At 50.4% G+C, this 13,652-nt stretch overlaps 5 protein-coding genes across 5 annotated transcripts; 2 read left to right on the top strand and 3 right to left on the bottom strand.

The window, feature by feature from the left end:
* Window positions 1–1,314: 1,314 nt before the first annotated feature.
* On the bottom strand, window positions 1,315–1,740 carry GUITHDRAFT_59874 (hypothetical protein; the record flags this gene model as incomplete). Its single annotated transcript, XM_005836886.1, has 1 exon — window positions 1,315–1,740. A coding segment is annotated over one exon (426 nt), but the record flags the coding sequence as incomplete, so codon positions are not given.
* A 4,858-nt stretch (window positions 1,741–6,598) lies between these two features.
* On the bottom strand, window positions 6,599–7,938 carry GUITHDRAFT_67304 (hypothetical protein; the record flags this gene model as incomplete). The annotated part of the gene is made up of 4 exons (XM_005836885.1): window positions 6,599–6,742; window positions 6,804–6,966; window positions 7,031–7,227; window positions 7,300–7,938. 4 exons carry the CDS (start codon window positions 7,936–7,938, stop codon window positions 6,599–6,601), a joined length of 1,143 nt encoding a protein of 380 aa, XP_005836942.1.
* Window positions 7,939–9,208: 1,270 nt separating this feature from the next.
* GUITHDRAFT_161989 (hypothetical protein) lies at window positions 9,209–10,352 on the top strand (the record flags this gene model as incomplete). The annotated part of the gene is made up of 4 exons (XM_005836884.1): window positions 9,209–9,633; window positions 9,680–10,010; window positions 10,069–10,102; window positions 10,162–10,352. The coding sequence occupies 4 exons, from the start codon at window positions 9,209–9,211 to the stop codon at window positions 10,314–10,316; spliced, it is 945 nt and encodes a 314-aa protein (XP_005836941.1). The 3' UTR covers window positions 10,317–10,352.
* Window positions 10,353–10,440: 88 nt separating this feature from the next.
* Window positions 10,441–11,241, bottom strand: GUITHDRAFT_151346 (hypothetical protein). The gene is made up of 2 exons (XM_005836883.1): window positions 10,721–11,241; window positions 10,441–10,668 (listed from the first exon to the last, which is right to left on the bottom strand). The coding sequence occupies exons 1-2, from the start codon at window positions 10,777–10,779 to the stop codon at window positions 10,518–10,520; spliced, it is 210 nt and encodes a 69-aa protein (XP_005836940.1). The 5' UTR covers window positions 10,780–11,241; the 3' UTR covers window positions 10,441–10,517.
* A 515-nt stretch (window positions 11,242–11,756) lies between these two features.
* On the top strand, window positions 11,757–12,906 carry GUITHDRAFT_135643 (hypothetical protein; the record flags this gene model as incomplete). Its single annotated transcript, XM_005836882.1, is given in 4 exon segments — window positions 11,757–11,814; window positions 11,873–12,123; window positions 12,143–12,187; window positions 12,223–12,906. The coding sequence occupies 4 exon segments, from the start codon at window positions 11,757–11,759 to the stop codon at window positions 12,904–12,906; spliced, it is 1,038 nt and encodes a 345-aa protein (XP_005836939.1).
* Between the last annotated feature and the right edge of the window lie 746 nt (window positions 12,907–13,652).

Below are 13,652 nucleotides of genomic sequence, written 5' to 3'. Positions count from 1 at the left end.
CCGAGGATCCAGAATCTACTGAAGCATCCCGACATGATGACCCCTCCTCAAATGGTCGAACAGGATTAAAAATGCAAGGTGTTGCCTCGTCTGATCCTCTCACAGCCTTTCATCGTCTAATCCTTCGCTTTGAAGAGATTCTCATTGCTCCTCACCACCATACTCTCTCGCTTCCCCTTGCTCACTTCCCGCTTTCCTTGAATCGTCACTTCCTCCTTCACTCCCCCGCCCTCCATCTCTTGATTGTCCGTCACCCACCATGCCTGAGGCTTCAGCCCCTTGTTCGCCCTGTCGCTCAGCCGCCGCCTTCCACCTTGATCATCCGACGCCAACGAGCTTGGCGTTGCCTCCCGTTTCTCAAGGTTCCCAGAGGGCTCGGGAGAAGAATCTAGTTCCCTCCTCTTCCTGTTGCAAGGCTTGCTGGAATTCCCGATCATCTCAGGTTCCAATATTTGCACATCAGCATTCGTCCCTGTCGTGCCTTCACAAGAAGATCTCTTTTTCAGTCTGACAGGACCAGCGTCTTCCCGTTGCTCGCCTTTCACGCCATGTTTGCCACTCACTGAAGATTTTGCTTTCATTTTGACATCCGATTTGTCCGCTCTTCCCACATCGCCTCGAGAATACTCACGAGGACGAGTTGCCTTGGGTTTCAATGGCGAATCCCCTTGTTCTTCTTTATGCATGCCAGTCTGCAGCACATCATCAGAAACGTCTGACAATGCTCACGATCCCTTACCCTCCGCTGCGATTTTACCTCAGGGGTCGCCTGAGTGCGATGTGACGGAGGAAGGAGTTGACTTTCTTGTGACTTGAGAGTAAACGAGCTGAAATCCATCTCCTTGCAAGTTGTCTTGTCCATTTTGACCGACGAAAACAGGTTGACCTCCTGGCTCTTCCCCTGCGTTTCCTCTGCTGCCTCGGACTTGGTCGAAATCTTCATCAACGTGTCCCGAATGATGATGGGGAGAGGACACAACGAAGACAGAAAAGGATGACAGAGAGCTTGATGGGGAGTCAAGCGTCTCTCAGGGTCGTATTCAAGACATCCCGAGATGAAAGAAATGAGCTTTAGATTGTTGGTCTGCAGCAGTGACGCGATCTGGCACTGAACTGCGGGCTCTTCCACGTGCTCCTTCGTATGGAACACAGGGAGGGCAGAAAGAGTTTGGTAATACTTTCCTGAGGAGAAGAGAGCCCTAGGAAACTTTCCCTGAGAGAGCAAGTCAGTAAGACATGCAACTGACAAGTCAGCTGCATACTGACCAGCGTCTTTGCCATGGTAGCAACCGCAGAGGAGCGGTTGAAGCTATCGAACAATCTTCTTCCAATGTAGGCCTCGACCAAGAGGCATCCAAGCGACCACATGTCAATCTGAGTGGTGAATGGCATCCCGAAGAGAACTTCAGGCGCCCGGTAGTAAAGGGTCTGAAGTTCGAAGTCGTCGTGGTAAGCAGAAGAGTTTTTCATTCGGAAGGAATTCCCCATGTCCGCTAGTTTGACTTTGATGGAGAGAGATTTCGGTAGTTCACGGCCATTCACCTTCTTCCATGGTGACTCGCGCAGTAGGACATTCTCTGGTCTAATATCTGCGTGCACAACTCCGTTGGAAGCCAAGAAGCTCAGTGACGTCAGGAGCTGAAAGCTCAGCTTTTGTAGACACTCGAGAGAAAGCGCAAAAGGTCCCATTTGCTCAACAACCTCGTGCAAAGATCCATGCATCTTTTCCATCACCAAGCACCAATGATCTTCGAAGGCAAAAGCAGAATACGGTCGGATAATGTTTGCACCTTCAAACCCTGGCCTTCTCGAGAGCTCAAAAAGTAGCTCAGATTCCTGCATTCCTACCCCTTGCATTCCAGCCCTTGTAACCTGAACATTTAAGAATTCAGCATGGGAAATTCATTCACAGAATACTCGTTGACCTTGATTGCAACCTTGTTCCTGGTCGGCTGATGTGAAAGACGGTCCTCTGCTTCGAATATCTGTGCGAAGGTGCCAACACCAAGTAGTTTTCTGTAAGAGTATCGATCACCCATCAGTCCAAAATGTGAATCATCTGGCTCAGCAGCTGTCTTGCTGCTAGATCACAATCATGCACTGACGCGTGAAAACCTCAATAGTCTCACCTTTGAGGGAGCAGCAAGAATCCGTTGTTGTCATCGATCTCATGTTTGGCGAAGGTTAGTTGGAGACCCTTTGGTTGCAGGTTATGCTGAAAAGAATGAATCCACTCTATCAGTTTCAAGAGAGCTGCCAAGGGTGCAGAGGTCACCTCAAAGAACTTTGCAGAGCTCAGCCTCTGGCCAGCCATTTTCGAATGAATCCTTGCATGCAAGTTGCGCAGTCCCACAGTTAGATGGCTTACAGTTGTCACTGGTCTACAGTGAAGCACTGGATCAATGGGTATGCTTGACCTGACACATCTTCAGTCCCCGAGACATCCTGGTGGAGGCGGGAGCAACAACACAACATTTCTCTCACCACGACTGAAATGCTGACGATCGCTCCATGACCAGCAAAACCGAGACACGGGAAGTCAGTGAGGAGGAGTGTTGGTCTGAGCTCAAGCTTGCAAGTAGCTGTCAGGGAGAGCGAGAGAGGAGATCCGAGACCCTCCAGCACAAGATCTTCCCCTCTTGTTGCCTACGAATTCACACGAAATTCCGAATTCCTGGCTTGTTAATCACTTGAGACGTTCACAATCCAGCGGCGCCGGCGGGCCCCGCCCGGCCCGGCCGGGTACGACGGTCGGACGGTACGGTCCGGCCACTCCGAGCCTCGGAGGCGGCTCAGTGGGCCGGCCCGGGCCCCGGCCGGGTGACGGCAGTGACTCGGCCGGGCGGTGACCGACCGTGGGGCCCCGGCCGCGCCGGTATCATGGCATGCAGTGCGCGGCCCGGCCCGCCGGCCGGCCGCGGCAGTCCGTCGGGCCGGCCGGGCCGCGCACCCGGTGACCGGCGGCCGCCGCGGTCCGAGTCTGAGGCTCGCCGGCCCGGATTCGACGACCGTCCCGGAGTCCGTCGGACGGTACGGTACGGTCCCGGCCGTACGGTCTGAGCCGGATCCCGCCGGAGTCCGCCCGGCCCGGACTGCCGCTCCTGGTGACCCGGGAACAGGCTGTCACCGTCGGCACAGTGCCCGGCTTTGACTCCGACCGTCTGTCAGTGAGCCGCAAACTTCCGCACCCGGCCGCGGCGCGGCGGCCCGGTGAGCCGGATGGTCACGAACGCCGGCCCGTGAGCGGAGGCTCGGACTCAAAGGCCGGCCGCCGCGCGGCGCCTGGCCGCCCCACCGTGTGCCACACCGTGGCACTGAGGGACACTGGCCGCCCGGCGCCAGGCCGGGCCGTCCCGGAGTCCGAGGGCCCCGGGGCCCGGCCGACGGCACGGTCGGCCTGGCGGAGGCTTCGGAAGTTCCGCAGTGAAGGCCCACTGACAGTGACGGTGAGTCAGCCACTGAGTTCCGCTCGGACGGTGCTGGGTACGGTGCCTGCCGCCGTGCGGCCGGCCCAGGCCCGGCGCGCCGCCGCGTGACGGCCGGCACTGGGGCAGTGGCCGCGCTGCGGCCGGGCGCGGCCGGGCAGTCACGCCGCACGCCGCCGTACTGTACCGTATCACTTTGAGTAAACTCGGATGCTTCAGTCAGGCTTGCTGACTCTATGAGAACAGTGACACCGCTCTCAGCCGCTGCATCGGCTGAGTCACGAAAAGAGACTTGTTCAGTTAGGATCAAAGAGACCCCAGTGGTATCTCATCGTTTGCAGTGTAGCTCAGATATCTCAAGCGATCTCCGGGGGCTGAGATCCATCAGATGGCATCCTTTCGTGCCAACTACCTTGTTCTGGGCAGTCACATGCGTGTACTGCCGTATATGCGTCCCTCCGCCCTATATGGCGCCCTCGCCTTGCAGCTGCACTCCTTTTTTTTCGCCCGCTGTCCATTGTTAAAACTCAGGGTTGAAATGGGGGCGCGTGCCGCCTGATTTCTTTCTTTTAGCCTGTTATTTTTTTTTTTTTGAAAGGACGGATTTCCTTCTGGGAGATCCATCATGTGTGCGTTCGGTTGGGGGGGTCCTAGGGGTCTGCTGCGCCAGAGCCCCTGGCCCGGTACCCAAAAGAGCCCTGACAAAGGCTGGGGGACGGTACGGTAGGTGGCCGCTGCCTTGCGGTGCCAGGGGTACAGGAGTGCATGGGCCAGAAGTGGCAAGATTTCTGTTGGGGTGCAATGTCAGCTGAGTGGGTGCAAGAAACTCCCAAAAGCTATCTCTTCAGCTGCCAGTTTACTGCTGGAATCTCCCACGCCCGGAGATCAGTCCCATGTCTCTTGGGACACTCCTGCAGGCGAGCAAAAATCGTTTTAGAACCGCATAAAACTCTCAATTGTAAAATAATAAAACAATTTTTAAAAGGGGGGCGTGTGGCAAGAAAGCGATTCAGTATGGTGGGTGATATGGCACTGTTTGGTGGCCCGTCAAGTGGCAAGCCTCATTCTCGATACAGGGCTCATGTCGAATCATTTATTTAATGATTGCATTATATTGAATCAAGAAAGATACGCACTTGCGTACTTGAACATGGAATGGGGACCATCAAATCCTGAACCCAGAAAGGGTATATTATTATCTATGGGTGGGGGTGGTAAGGCATTTCTTCAGGTGCCTACGGTCGGATCTCCCGGGTGGTATCAAGTCTCTGAAATATTAGTTTTTCAAGCTGAGATCAAACTGAGATCTATTCAATCCACCTGTTGTATACGAAAGAGAGAGTTTTCATATACTTACAAACTCGAAATAAAGTAGTTTCTTTGAGATACGCCCTTCCTCAGGTATCTGGTGATCTTAATTCAATTTTTTGACAGCATTTTAAAAATGTTTTCTGAAAGAGCTGCGGCCCCCCCATGAAGGCTCCCCTCGCCCTTTCCATCCGTCCTCCACATTCTGCTCTTCCTGCCCCTTTCCTGCCCCTTTCCTGCTTCACGCTACATTCCTTCTCGTGCACTTATCCTTAACTCCCAATATTGCTCCCAACATCCTCTTTGTCCTTTTCTCTGGAATTCTTTCCTTTGCTTCACTCTCATCAGTCCGTTGAATCTTCTTGAACCTCAACTGGCACCTATCCTTGCTTCCTTTCCGCCCTCTTTGGATACCTCAATCTCGCTGCATTTTCCGCCTTATTGGGGTCCTGTTACGTGACTCCGTTCTTGGTCGCTTGTGTCCCTCTCCTCGTACAATCAAAGCTGCTTTGTCAGACAAAGAAGATAATCTTGTCTTCCTGAGAAACGCCTAAGGCAGCACCGGCACTTGTACACTGCGAAACAATCAGCGAAGAAACAATCACCAGAGACTTTCAAGTTTCAAGAGCTAGGTGTTGAAATAATTCAAGCGCACAATCGTACTTTGGAACAGTTTTTCGTGCCTTTATCAAATGCCAACACTTTTCCACAGCCACAGGGAAATTCCCCATGACATGTGGCAAGATATAAAACTTCTCTCAAGTTTGTCCAACCATCGCCAAAGTGCACAGTATGAAAATGATGACAAAGTTCACAACAAAGCTGCGGTTTCATGGCTCCTAAACAACGAAAGCGAACCGCAATGTGTTCGCGCAAGCTTGGATAAAGTTTGCATTAATGTCGCCAGGGCAACGAACATGGAATGCCATGCAACATTTTCAAGCACATTGCCAGCAACAAACGATGCAAGAGTTCAGCATCCAGGTACAATGAGCCCTTTCCCTGACGGAAGAATATTTGTCAACACTACAAACTCACAAAAGGGCGCAATTAAAGAAGATCATCTCAGCAATATTGTTAGTATGCCCCGTGGCAATTTCCCCAGCCCCAGCAGCAGTGGAATATCACAGGCATCTACGGCTGCATCATCCAACTATTCCTCAGGTGAAGACGAGAGTGTTGATTCTTCTGGGGAAAGGAAAAAGCACTGGTCCATTTCGTTAGATGAGTCCTTGGCCATCAAAATTTATGAAAACCGGCCACGCAATGCAGGGTCAAAGTATGGAAGTATGGCGGAGGCAGCTCGTATTGGAGAACTTCATGGAGTCTCGCCAAAGACGATTCGTGATATATGGAACCGCAAGTCTTGGGTTAAGGCAACCAGACCACTATGGACACCAGCTGAGGTGCAAGCTTTCATTCCTAGGAAGCACAGAAGAGGTGACGAAGGCTCTAAGTCACGGAAGCGAGCTAAGACAGAGGAACATCTTGAGTAGAAAAAGTTATTTACATTTGTGTACACTTTAAGTTAGTCTGCAAGGTTTGTGCAGAGTCGTTTCAAGTAAATCCAAATTTGAACTCTTGTTCCTTCGTTGCAATTTCTGTGCCAACAACCGTATCCCATAGTGACAGACAAGCAGCTTTTGGCTTCTTTTGTTGTTGTAAGCAAAGAATATCGGGATGATACCTGCACGAATTGAGTTGCACAGCAAACAAGGAACTCCCAGAGCACCTGTTGAGGGCTTCCTGAAATCTCTCATGAAACCCTTCACGCGAGTCTGACGGGACGCCAGACACGCAATGAGGTTTGTGCTTCACAAAATGAAGTACTTGAGATAGATTTTGCTCGCTTACCTACAGGAAAATTAAACGTGGACAATGTGCCGAGAGGTTCTTACATAGTTTTGAGTGATGGCAACTGACGGCTCTAAATTCAGCACACAATGCCACCATCCATTAGGCACAAAAATGATTTCTCCTGCTTCGCATACACATTCGAGAGGACGGACCTATGCATCGCGTTGTGATACCACAGACAATTCAAAGAGAGGAGAAAAGCACGCAACTAACCTTGCAAGACTTTGTCGCAGGATAAAAGTTGAGGAACCATTCCCAGATAGATGCCGAGGTCGCAACGTTCGCCATGTCGGCGCTCGGAAATACTCCTGGAGGCCTCTGACCAGGAGGAAACATAATCCACTTCTTCCTCCCTGAAATCACGGCGTTCCACGCACTGCAAGAGGAATGAATCATAAGAAGTCAAAGGTGACAAGGAAGGGAGGGAGGGAGAGGAGCACCTAGTACTGTTGGGGTCAATATGAAAGGAGGAACCACTTCGTGCTGGTCCGATGATGATCCATCGCCAGTTTGGTCTTGAATCTCCGAGTGCTTCAAAAAAGTCTTGTTTGAAGTATTCGGGTACTTCGTAGTCTTCGACCAAGGAGGGACAAGTGACTGGGAAGTCCTTGTCGAAGAGATACAAGGGTTTTTCTTCCTAGACAGAAAAAATGGGCAATCACACAGATCACTTATCCTCCCGAGATAAGTAGGAGAACAATAACCATACCTTGGCGTGATCGCAGTAGTGATAGAAGTTGTTCATTTTCATCTTCACTGGGCCCACCTCAAACTCTTTCTCGCCGAAGTTCTCAAGCAGGTACTCGCGATTCCATTTCTTGAAAGCCGGCCAATGCTTGACGACGTCTGTGACAATGACGGGCCTGTTGCGTCTCTCATACTCGTCGATGAACGACTCAAGGGTTAGGTTGTCTCTCCGTTCTATGTTAGAGACCTCCAACCATTCCGGGAGCACTCCGACTGTGGCGCATAGCCAGGGTTGGAACAAGAGGTCTGAATACAGCCCTTTGACTGTCAGAGGTCTATGACCTGGAAACCTCTTGCCGAGAAGTTTCCTTCCCAGCGTTGACTTCCAGCTATCTGCGAACTGAAAGTCTCCTTGCAGATAGTTCAGGGCCAATGTCCTCCAAAGCTCGTCATGGTGTCCGAACACATACAAAGCACGACTTGTCATGCAAACAAGGAGAAGATGTTCATAGCTCAGAAGCCCCAGAACTTCGAGGAGAGATTGATCGTCCAATGCAGCCAAACGGCCGAGTGAGGTATCCCTAATCGATGTTCCTCCATTTTGCCTCGCACTACCATAGAAATTGCCCCAGGGCTCTACACCGTATCTGAGAGTAAACATCAGAATCTCGAACTTAATGAAGATATCTAAGGTTGCCAACTAAAGAGAAGGTGCATCTACTTACGGGTGCTTTCCGTCTTCCAAGATTGCCTCCTTCTCCCGGAGATGGAGCTCCTCATGCATCTGATTATCGTCATCCATTCTTGCTCTCTTCCGTTTGCATGAGACCACAGTCTCTGGTGTCTGTTTCCTGTGTCCTTCATTCTCCTTCATGCATGCTCCTCTTTCTCCCTTTCGCTCTGCCATGCTGGCTCCTTCGTCATCGCACGACACGTGCATTTTTGCTCACACTCCGTATCTGTAATCGAATTTCCAATGACCACCTGGCCACCCAGCCAGCAACGAAACCCGGGGCCAATGAAAGTAATTTAACGCCGAAGGACTCGTTTACTCAGCCGAGCTATTTCTTATCGAAATCATCACCCCACCCTATGCACATACAGTCTCATAATGGGTAGTGATATCAATATTGTTGACCACCCCCGTTTATGATAGTAGTTTGATGGGTCATCTGCGAATAAGCCGAACGGTTTGCTTTATAACAAGAGCTGTGACCCTCTACCCTTCCAACCGGGTCTACCCCACCCCACAGGCCTTTTACCCTACTCAAATATCCAGCACCGGTGTTATCTTGAGACTCAAATTTTTCTACCACACAAGGTGGGATCTTACTATAATTTCAAGTAAAAGACAGCATGTAATTGAGATCTCAGGATATTATCTGTTGCATCGAACTACCCTTTGTGGTCCTGACCCCTTCCTTATCACCCCCCTACCCTTGATTTTAATTTTTCACCCCATCCTTTCTAGGGACCCCTGGTCTTGGACCAGACGTAAGGTACCCTTCTGTGGTGCCCTCCTGTTGTGATTATTTGAAACCAAGTTCTGGTACCCCCATTGAATATTCCTACTACCTGGCCAGGTTGGGCAGAAAGTCCAAATCTGCTAGCTTTGATTAGCGTCTAGTACCATACTTCTCACCTAGACATTGTCCCACCGACGCTCTTTTTCCACCCCTACCCCCACTAGACGACCTCATTACAATCGAACCACCCAATCCTTTGCTACCCCCTTCTAGATCAGGATTTTCAGCCCTCGAGGCCGTCAATAGAGCATCGGAACAGGACAAGAGAAGCGGGCACGTATCTCTTCTCTTCTTCCAGCTTGCTTGTCGACCTGAATATCAACTCATAGTCCATTCTCCTGTTGTTCTGCTTGACTCAATTCTGAGCTCTTTCCCTGCTGTCTTTGTTCTGGAACCTTGAAAGAAATGATCCGCAAAGCATTCGGGATCGCCTTGGTGGCCTGCATTGGCGCTGATGTTGTCGGGGCATTTGCTCCTTCGCTTCACTCTGTGAACATCCGCAAGGTCACAACTGCGTCTCACTCTATGAAAGGAACTCAGCTTGCGACTGCCGGGACTGCACGCAGGGTGCAGCTCCGCGCCAGCGGCGTTCAGATGAAGGCACAAAGCGATCGTACAGCCGAGCAGCTGAAGGGGGACCTCATGACGGTGTTGAGCTATGGGACTGGACTTCAGCAGGCGGCCGATCCCAAGAATCGGATTGAAGTAAATGAGATCCTCCTTGAATTGGAGCCCATGAACCCAACGGAGTCCCCGGCCATGTCTTCTTTGATGAACGGTGGCTGGGAGCTTGTGTACACAGGCGGCTACGCACCAGGTCTCTTCGACAGGTGTGCAAAGTGTGATGCATGATGTTTGCTCTGACCTTGTCTTTAGCCCAACCCGTGAGATTGCCCTCTTGCTGTATACCGGGGGATATCGTCCTGGACTGGTTGCAAACCTTCTTTCCAAGCTTCCTGCACCTCTGGCCTCGGCTTTGTCCGTCGAGGATGTCGAACTTAAGATTGAGGAGACTGAGCCAAGAGTTGAGGCCTCCCTCAAAGTTCAGGCGGTTGGAAACGAGCAAATGATTCGTAGCAAGGGAAACTTGGTTGCAGAGTCGGATGTGCGCATGCGTGAGACCTTCATGAAATTGGAGGCATTTGGCCAGTCCATTGAACTTCCTGGTCCCTTCAAGTACTCCAGGAATCTCCTTGTTACTTACTTGGTAAGTCTTTTTCGCTGTCTTTGGCTCTTTCTTTTACTTACTGTTATCATTGTGACAGGATGATGATTTCTTGATCGTGCGTGACGAATCTGGTGAGTGTTCTTCCTGCAATTCGTTTAGAAAGCTGTAGAATCCTGACTCGTGCTGCAAGGTGTTCCGGACATCTGGTTGAGAAAGTCAAAGAATGAAGTTGCCTCTGCTCCTTCCAACGAGACCGCCACCAAGGACCCGTCTGTAGACCCAACCTACGATGGTCCAGCGTGGGAGGACAACAGGCCAGAGGATGTTGGACCCAGCGACTACTAGACTCTAATTCCCACGTAAATGAAAAATACATAATTCATATGCGAAGTGATACAGTGCCGGCTTTTTGCCCAAAGGTCAAGCTTGGATTACGAATTCATGGACGCCGCGGAATGAAAGAATCATTCGGTTTACATTCGCTTTTATGCAAGCAAATTGTTAAGTCACAGATTCCCTTCAAGATAAGCAAGCAGATGTATCCGATTACTTCAAATCCCACATGTGATGTCCATAGTCGTTGAACTCGTTGCTAATATCTTTCTTCACTGATTTCTCTACATTCGAGAGGACGCTTGATTCACTCTCAAGAGATTTTTCAGCGACATCTTTAACGGTGTTGATGCTTTCACTAAACCTGTTCAAAGTGATTTTAATTTCTAGCATTGGTGCAAAGCATAACTGCATACCTTGTTCCAAATAACTGGTGTCCTGTTACCACTCGACTCCACAGCCGGAGTTTCGTCATACAGAGGTCCGTGGTGGCCTCCTGAACCTGCCGAAACTCTCAGCAGGCAAATATTGTTAAGTAGGTGGGGTCGTGACAAGACTAAGAAACCGATTTGCAAGCATTTCAAAGTTTTTTTTCTCGGAGAAAGAAGTGATTTCATCTCAGGTGAACAGAGAAGGTGAGAATCAAGGAACACAATCAGGTGAATATGTGACTCAGAAAAAAAATCGTTAGAAGATAGGGTGGACAGCATTGGACCCAATTATGATGAATCAGGATTAGCACGAGGGGAAATTGAGATGCTCTGTATCTCTGGACCTTGGGTTTGCGATTACATAGGCAACAAGTTTCAGGGAAAAAAATTAGCAGAAAAGAAGTGAAACAGAGCTGATCAACTCTTGGAGCTGTTTTCACACTCATTCGCTTGCGTGTTTGGCAATCTGAACAAGTATCCACCAACTCACCATGGCCCCGATACAGGCGGTAGGTCGATTTCGAAGTCAACGAAATGGTTGGCAATGTCTTGAAAATTAAATTATGCTATTTAAAAAGCCTGTAACAAATAAAACATTTATACAGAAAAGTGAATACAGATAAGTAAAGTTTTTTTTGAAAATTCAAACAATGACTAATGTTTCTATGAAATAATGATTTACAAATGTTTTTGTAATTTGAAATTATTCGCTATTCGCGAATAATTTCGCCGTCTGTATGTTTCACGAAGGGTCATTTTGTTTACTCAATAATCTTCGAAGGGCTGGCCCGCTACTCGTCCTATCGGTCGCTTTACGTTACGAAACCGTTGCGCGAAAGCCGCACGCATACACCCAAGGACATAGAGCAGGCGAAACAAAGAAGCGAAAACGAGAGGAGGGCGTGAGTGAGCTACCTGGTTCAGATCGACGAGCTTCTTGACTTATATCGACGAGCTTCTTGACTGAGATCGACGAGCTTCTTGAGTTAACATCCTTTTCTCTCCTCGGACTTGAGAAGAAATGCTAAAATCTCTCTTTACTTATTGTTTTGCTCCTCACGCTGGAAACTTTGCAGAAGGTACGTATGATGTGTAGCAGAGTCCCTAACTTGAGTGCATGCTGAATTTTGTGTGCAGCATCGCGGTCAGACTGTGCGAGAGCTCTCGACGAATTGTCTTCAACCAACGGGGATCTTCCCAATCGAAATCTGAACAGCAATGATGTGAAGGAGATGTGCGACAAAGGAAGTCACAGAGCCTGCTTTGCATACGCTCTGATGGCCCTGGAGGGCAAAGGAGGTCTAAACCAGAATGTCCAACTAGCAGCGGACATCCTGCGGTCATCATGTGAGCATGGCAACGAGAAAGCTTGCTTCTACCTTGCTAGGGTCTACGACGGGCTGACAGGTCACGACGGTCGAGGCCTTCCGAGGGACGCACATCAGGTTGATGGTACTGGCTGTGAGGTCTCGTGTAATGGTGCGCAGGCGGGGGAGTATTATCGAAAGGCATGCACCATGGGTAATGGTGAAGCTTGCTACAATTATGGTCAACTGCTGGATCAGGGTAAGGGAGATTTGGTCAGTAGCAAACCTGCGAGTACCAGGGACCGTTCTGAAGCCCGAAAGCAAAAACGAGTAGCCAAATTCTTTGGGCTGGCATGCGAGAAGGGAGTCAGCAAAGGATGCGTCAACTTGGGGGTCATGGAGTGGGAGGGCAAAGGGATAACGAAGAACGAGAAGCATGCACTGCATCTCTTCCAAGCGGCATGCAGGATGGGTGAGGGAGCTGGGTGCGGTTTCGCAGGCGACATGCTCCGGGAGAGAGCGGTTGAAACCCAAAACAACAACGCGGAAGCTGCGGAGATGTACTACGCTGGTTGTCAGCAGGGAAATGCACGATGTTGCTTGATCCAAGCCAAGATGTTGGAGGACGCGGCGATTGAGGCAGTCAAAGCAGGAACATCAACTGGCGAGCATGCGCTCCAAGCACGAGCGCGAGCCGTGATGTTCTTTCGTCGTGCCTGCGAACTGGGAAATGCTCTGGGATGCAAACGCTTCCTGGGTTCGAACGATGCCTTCAAGGTAATTGACACGCGTAACGAGAGCGAGAAGGCTTGGCTGAATGTCACGCCGCAAACCGAGGAGTCGATACGTACTCCTTCCAAGTGAAATAAATCAAGTTTCATTGCTTGCTTCTTATCTCATCTCTTGAATGAGATTTCTTTGTTCTCCCATAGTTGTTGTATACTCTTGCCCGACGAGTTTGGAAGCGCTCGTAGAGACGCGTCAACCTGCTCCTGTGCCTGCAGCCAGCGATCATGCCCTGCCGTTACGTGATGCTCTTGGTGTAGATCATATCCAGCCCCTGGCGAGCTCCCTCCCAACAGAGCCAGTCGGCTGTCTCTCCGAAGCTCCATGGAGAGCTTGAAGAGCAGGAGGCTTCCATCTGAGCAGCCCGCTAGGATGTAGCTTCCATCCTGGATGTGCAAGTCAGAGAGGAGCAAGAAAGAGACATGTAGCATTCCGATGTGAAGCAGATGGAGCTTATGAGAGGGAGAGAGTCACTCCAGCCAATGAACTCCCCAGTCGCTGCTTCCCACAAGCTCAAGCAGCTAAGAGAGAGCTCGCTATCCCTGCTCACTGACGCGAGGAAAAGTCCTGAAGGATCGATCGACAATAGTGTACAGGTCAATCGTCGATGCCGAGCCAGCATTGGCGTCACGTTCTGGAGCAGCAGGTCAGCCACGCATCTTCTTGTGGAGGAGCGACGCCTACCAAAGACAAGTCTGGGTTCGAGGCCGACTCGCCATGGAGGGACTTGACCTTGTGCGTCTTAGTCAAGTCAGAGACGGCACGTGCGCTCCTCACCTCAACGAGCCCCTTATCGGCCAAGGCAAACACGTATCTATGAGATG

The sequence above is a fragment of the Guillardia theta genome (assembly GCF_000315625.1).
Source record: "Guillardia theta CCMP2712 unplaced genomic scaffold GUITHscaffold_16, whole genome shotgun sequence".
Taxonomy (NCBI): Eukaryota; class Cryptophyceae; order Pyrenomonadales; family Geminigeraceae; genus Guillardia; species Guillardia theta.
Note: the sequence above shows the minus strand (reverse complement) of the source record. Positions and strands in the feature narration are given on the sequence as shown.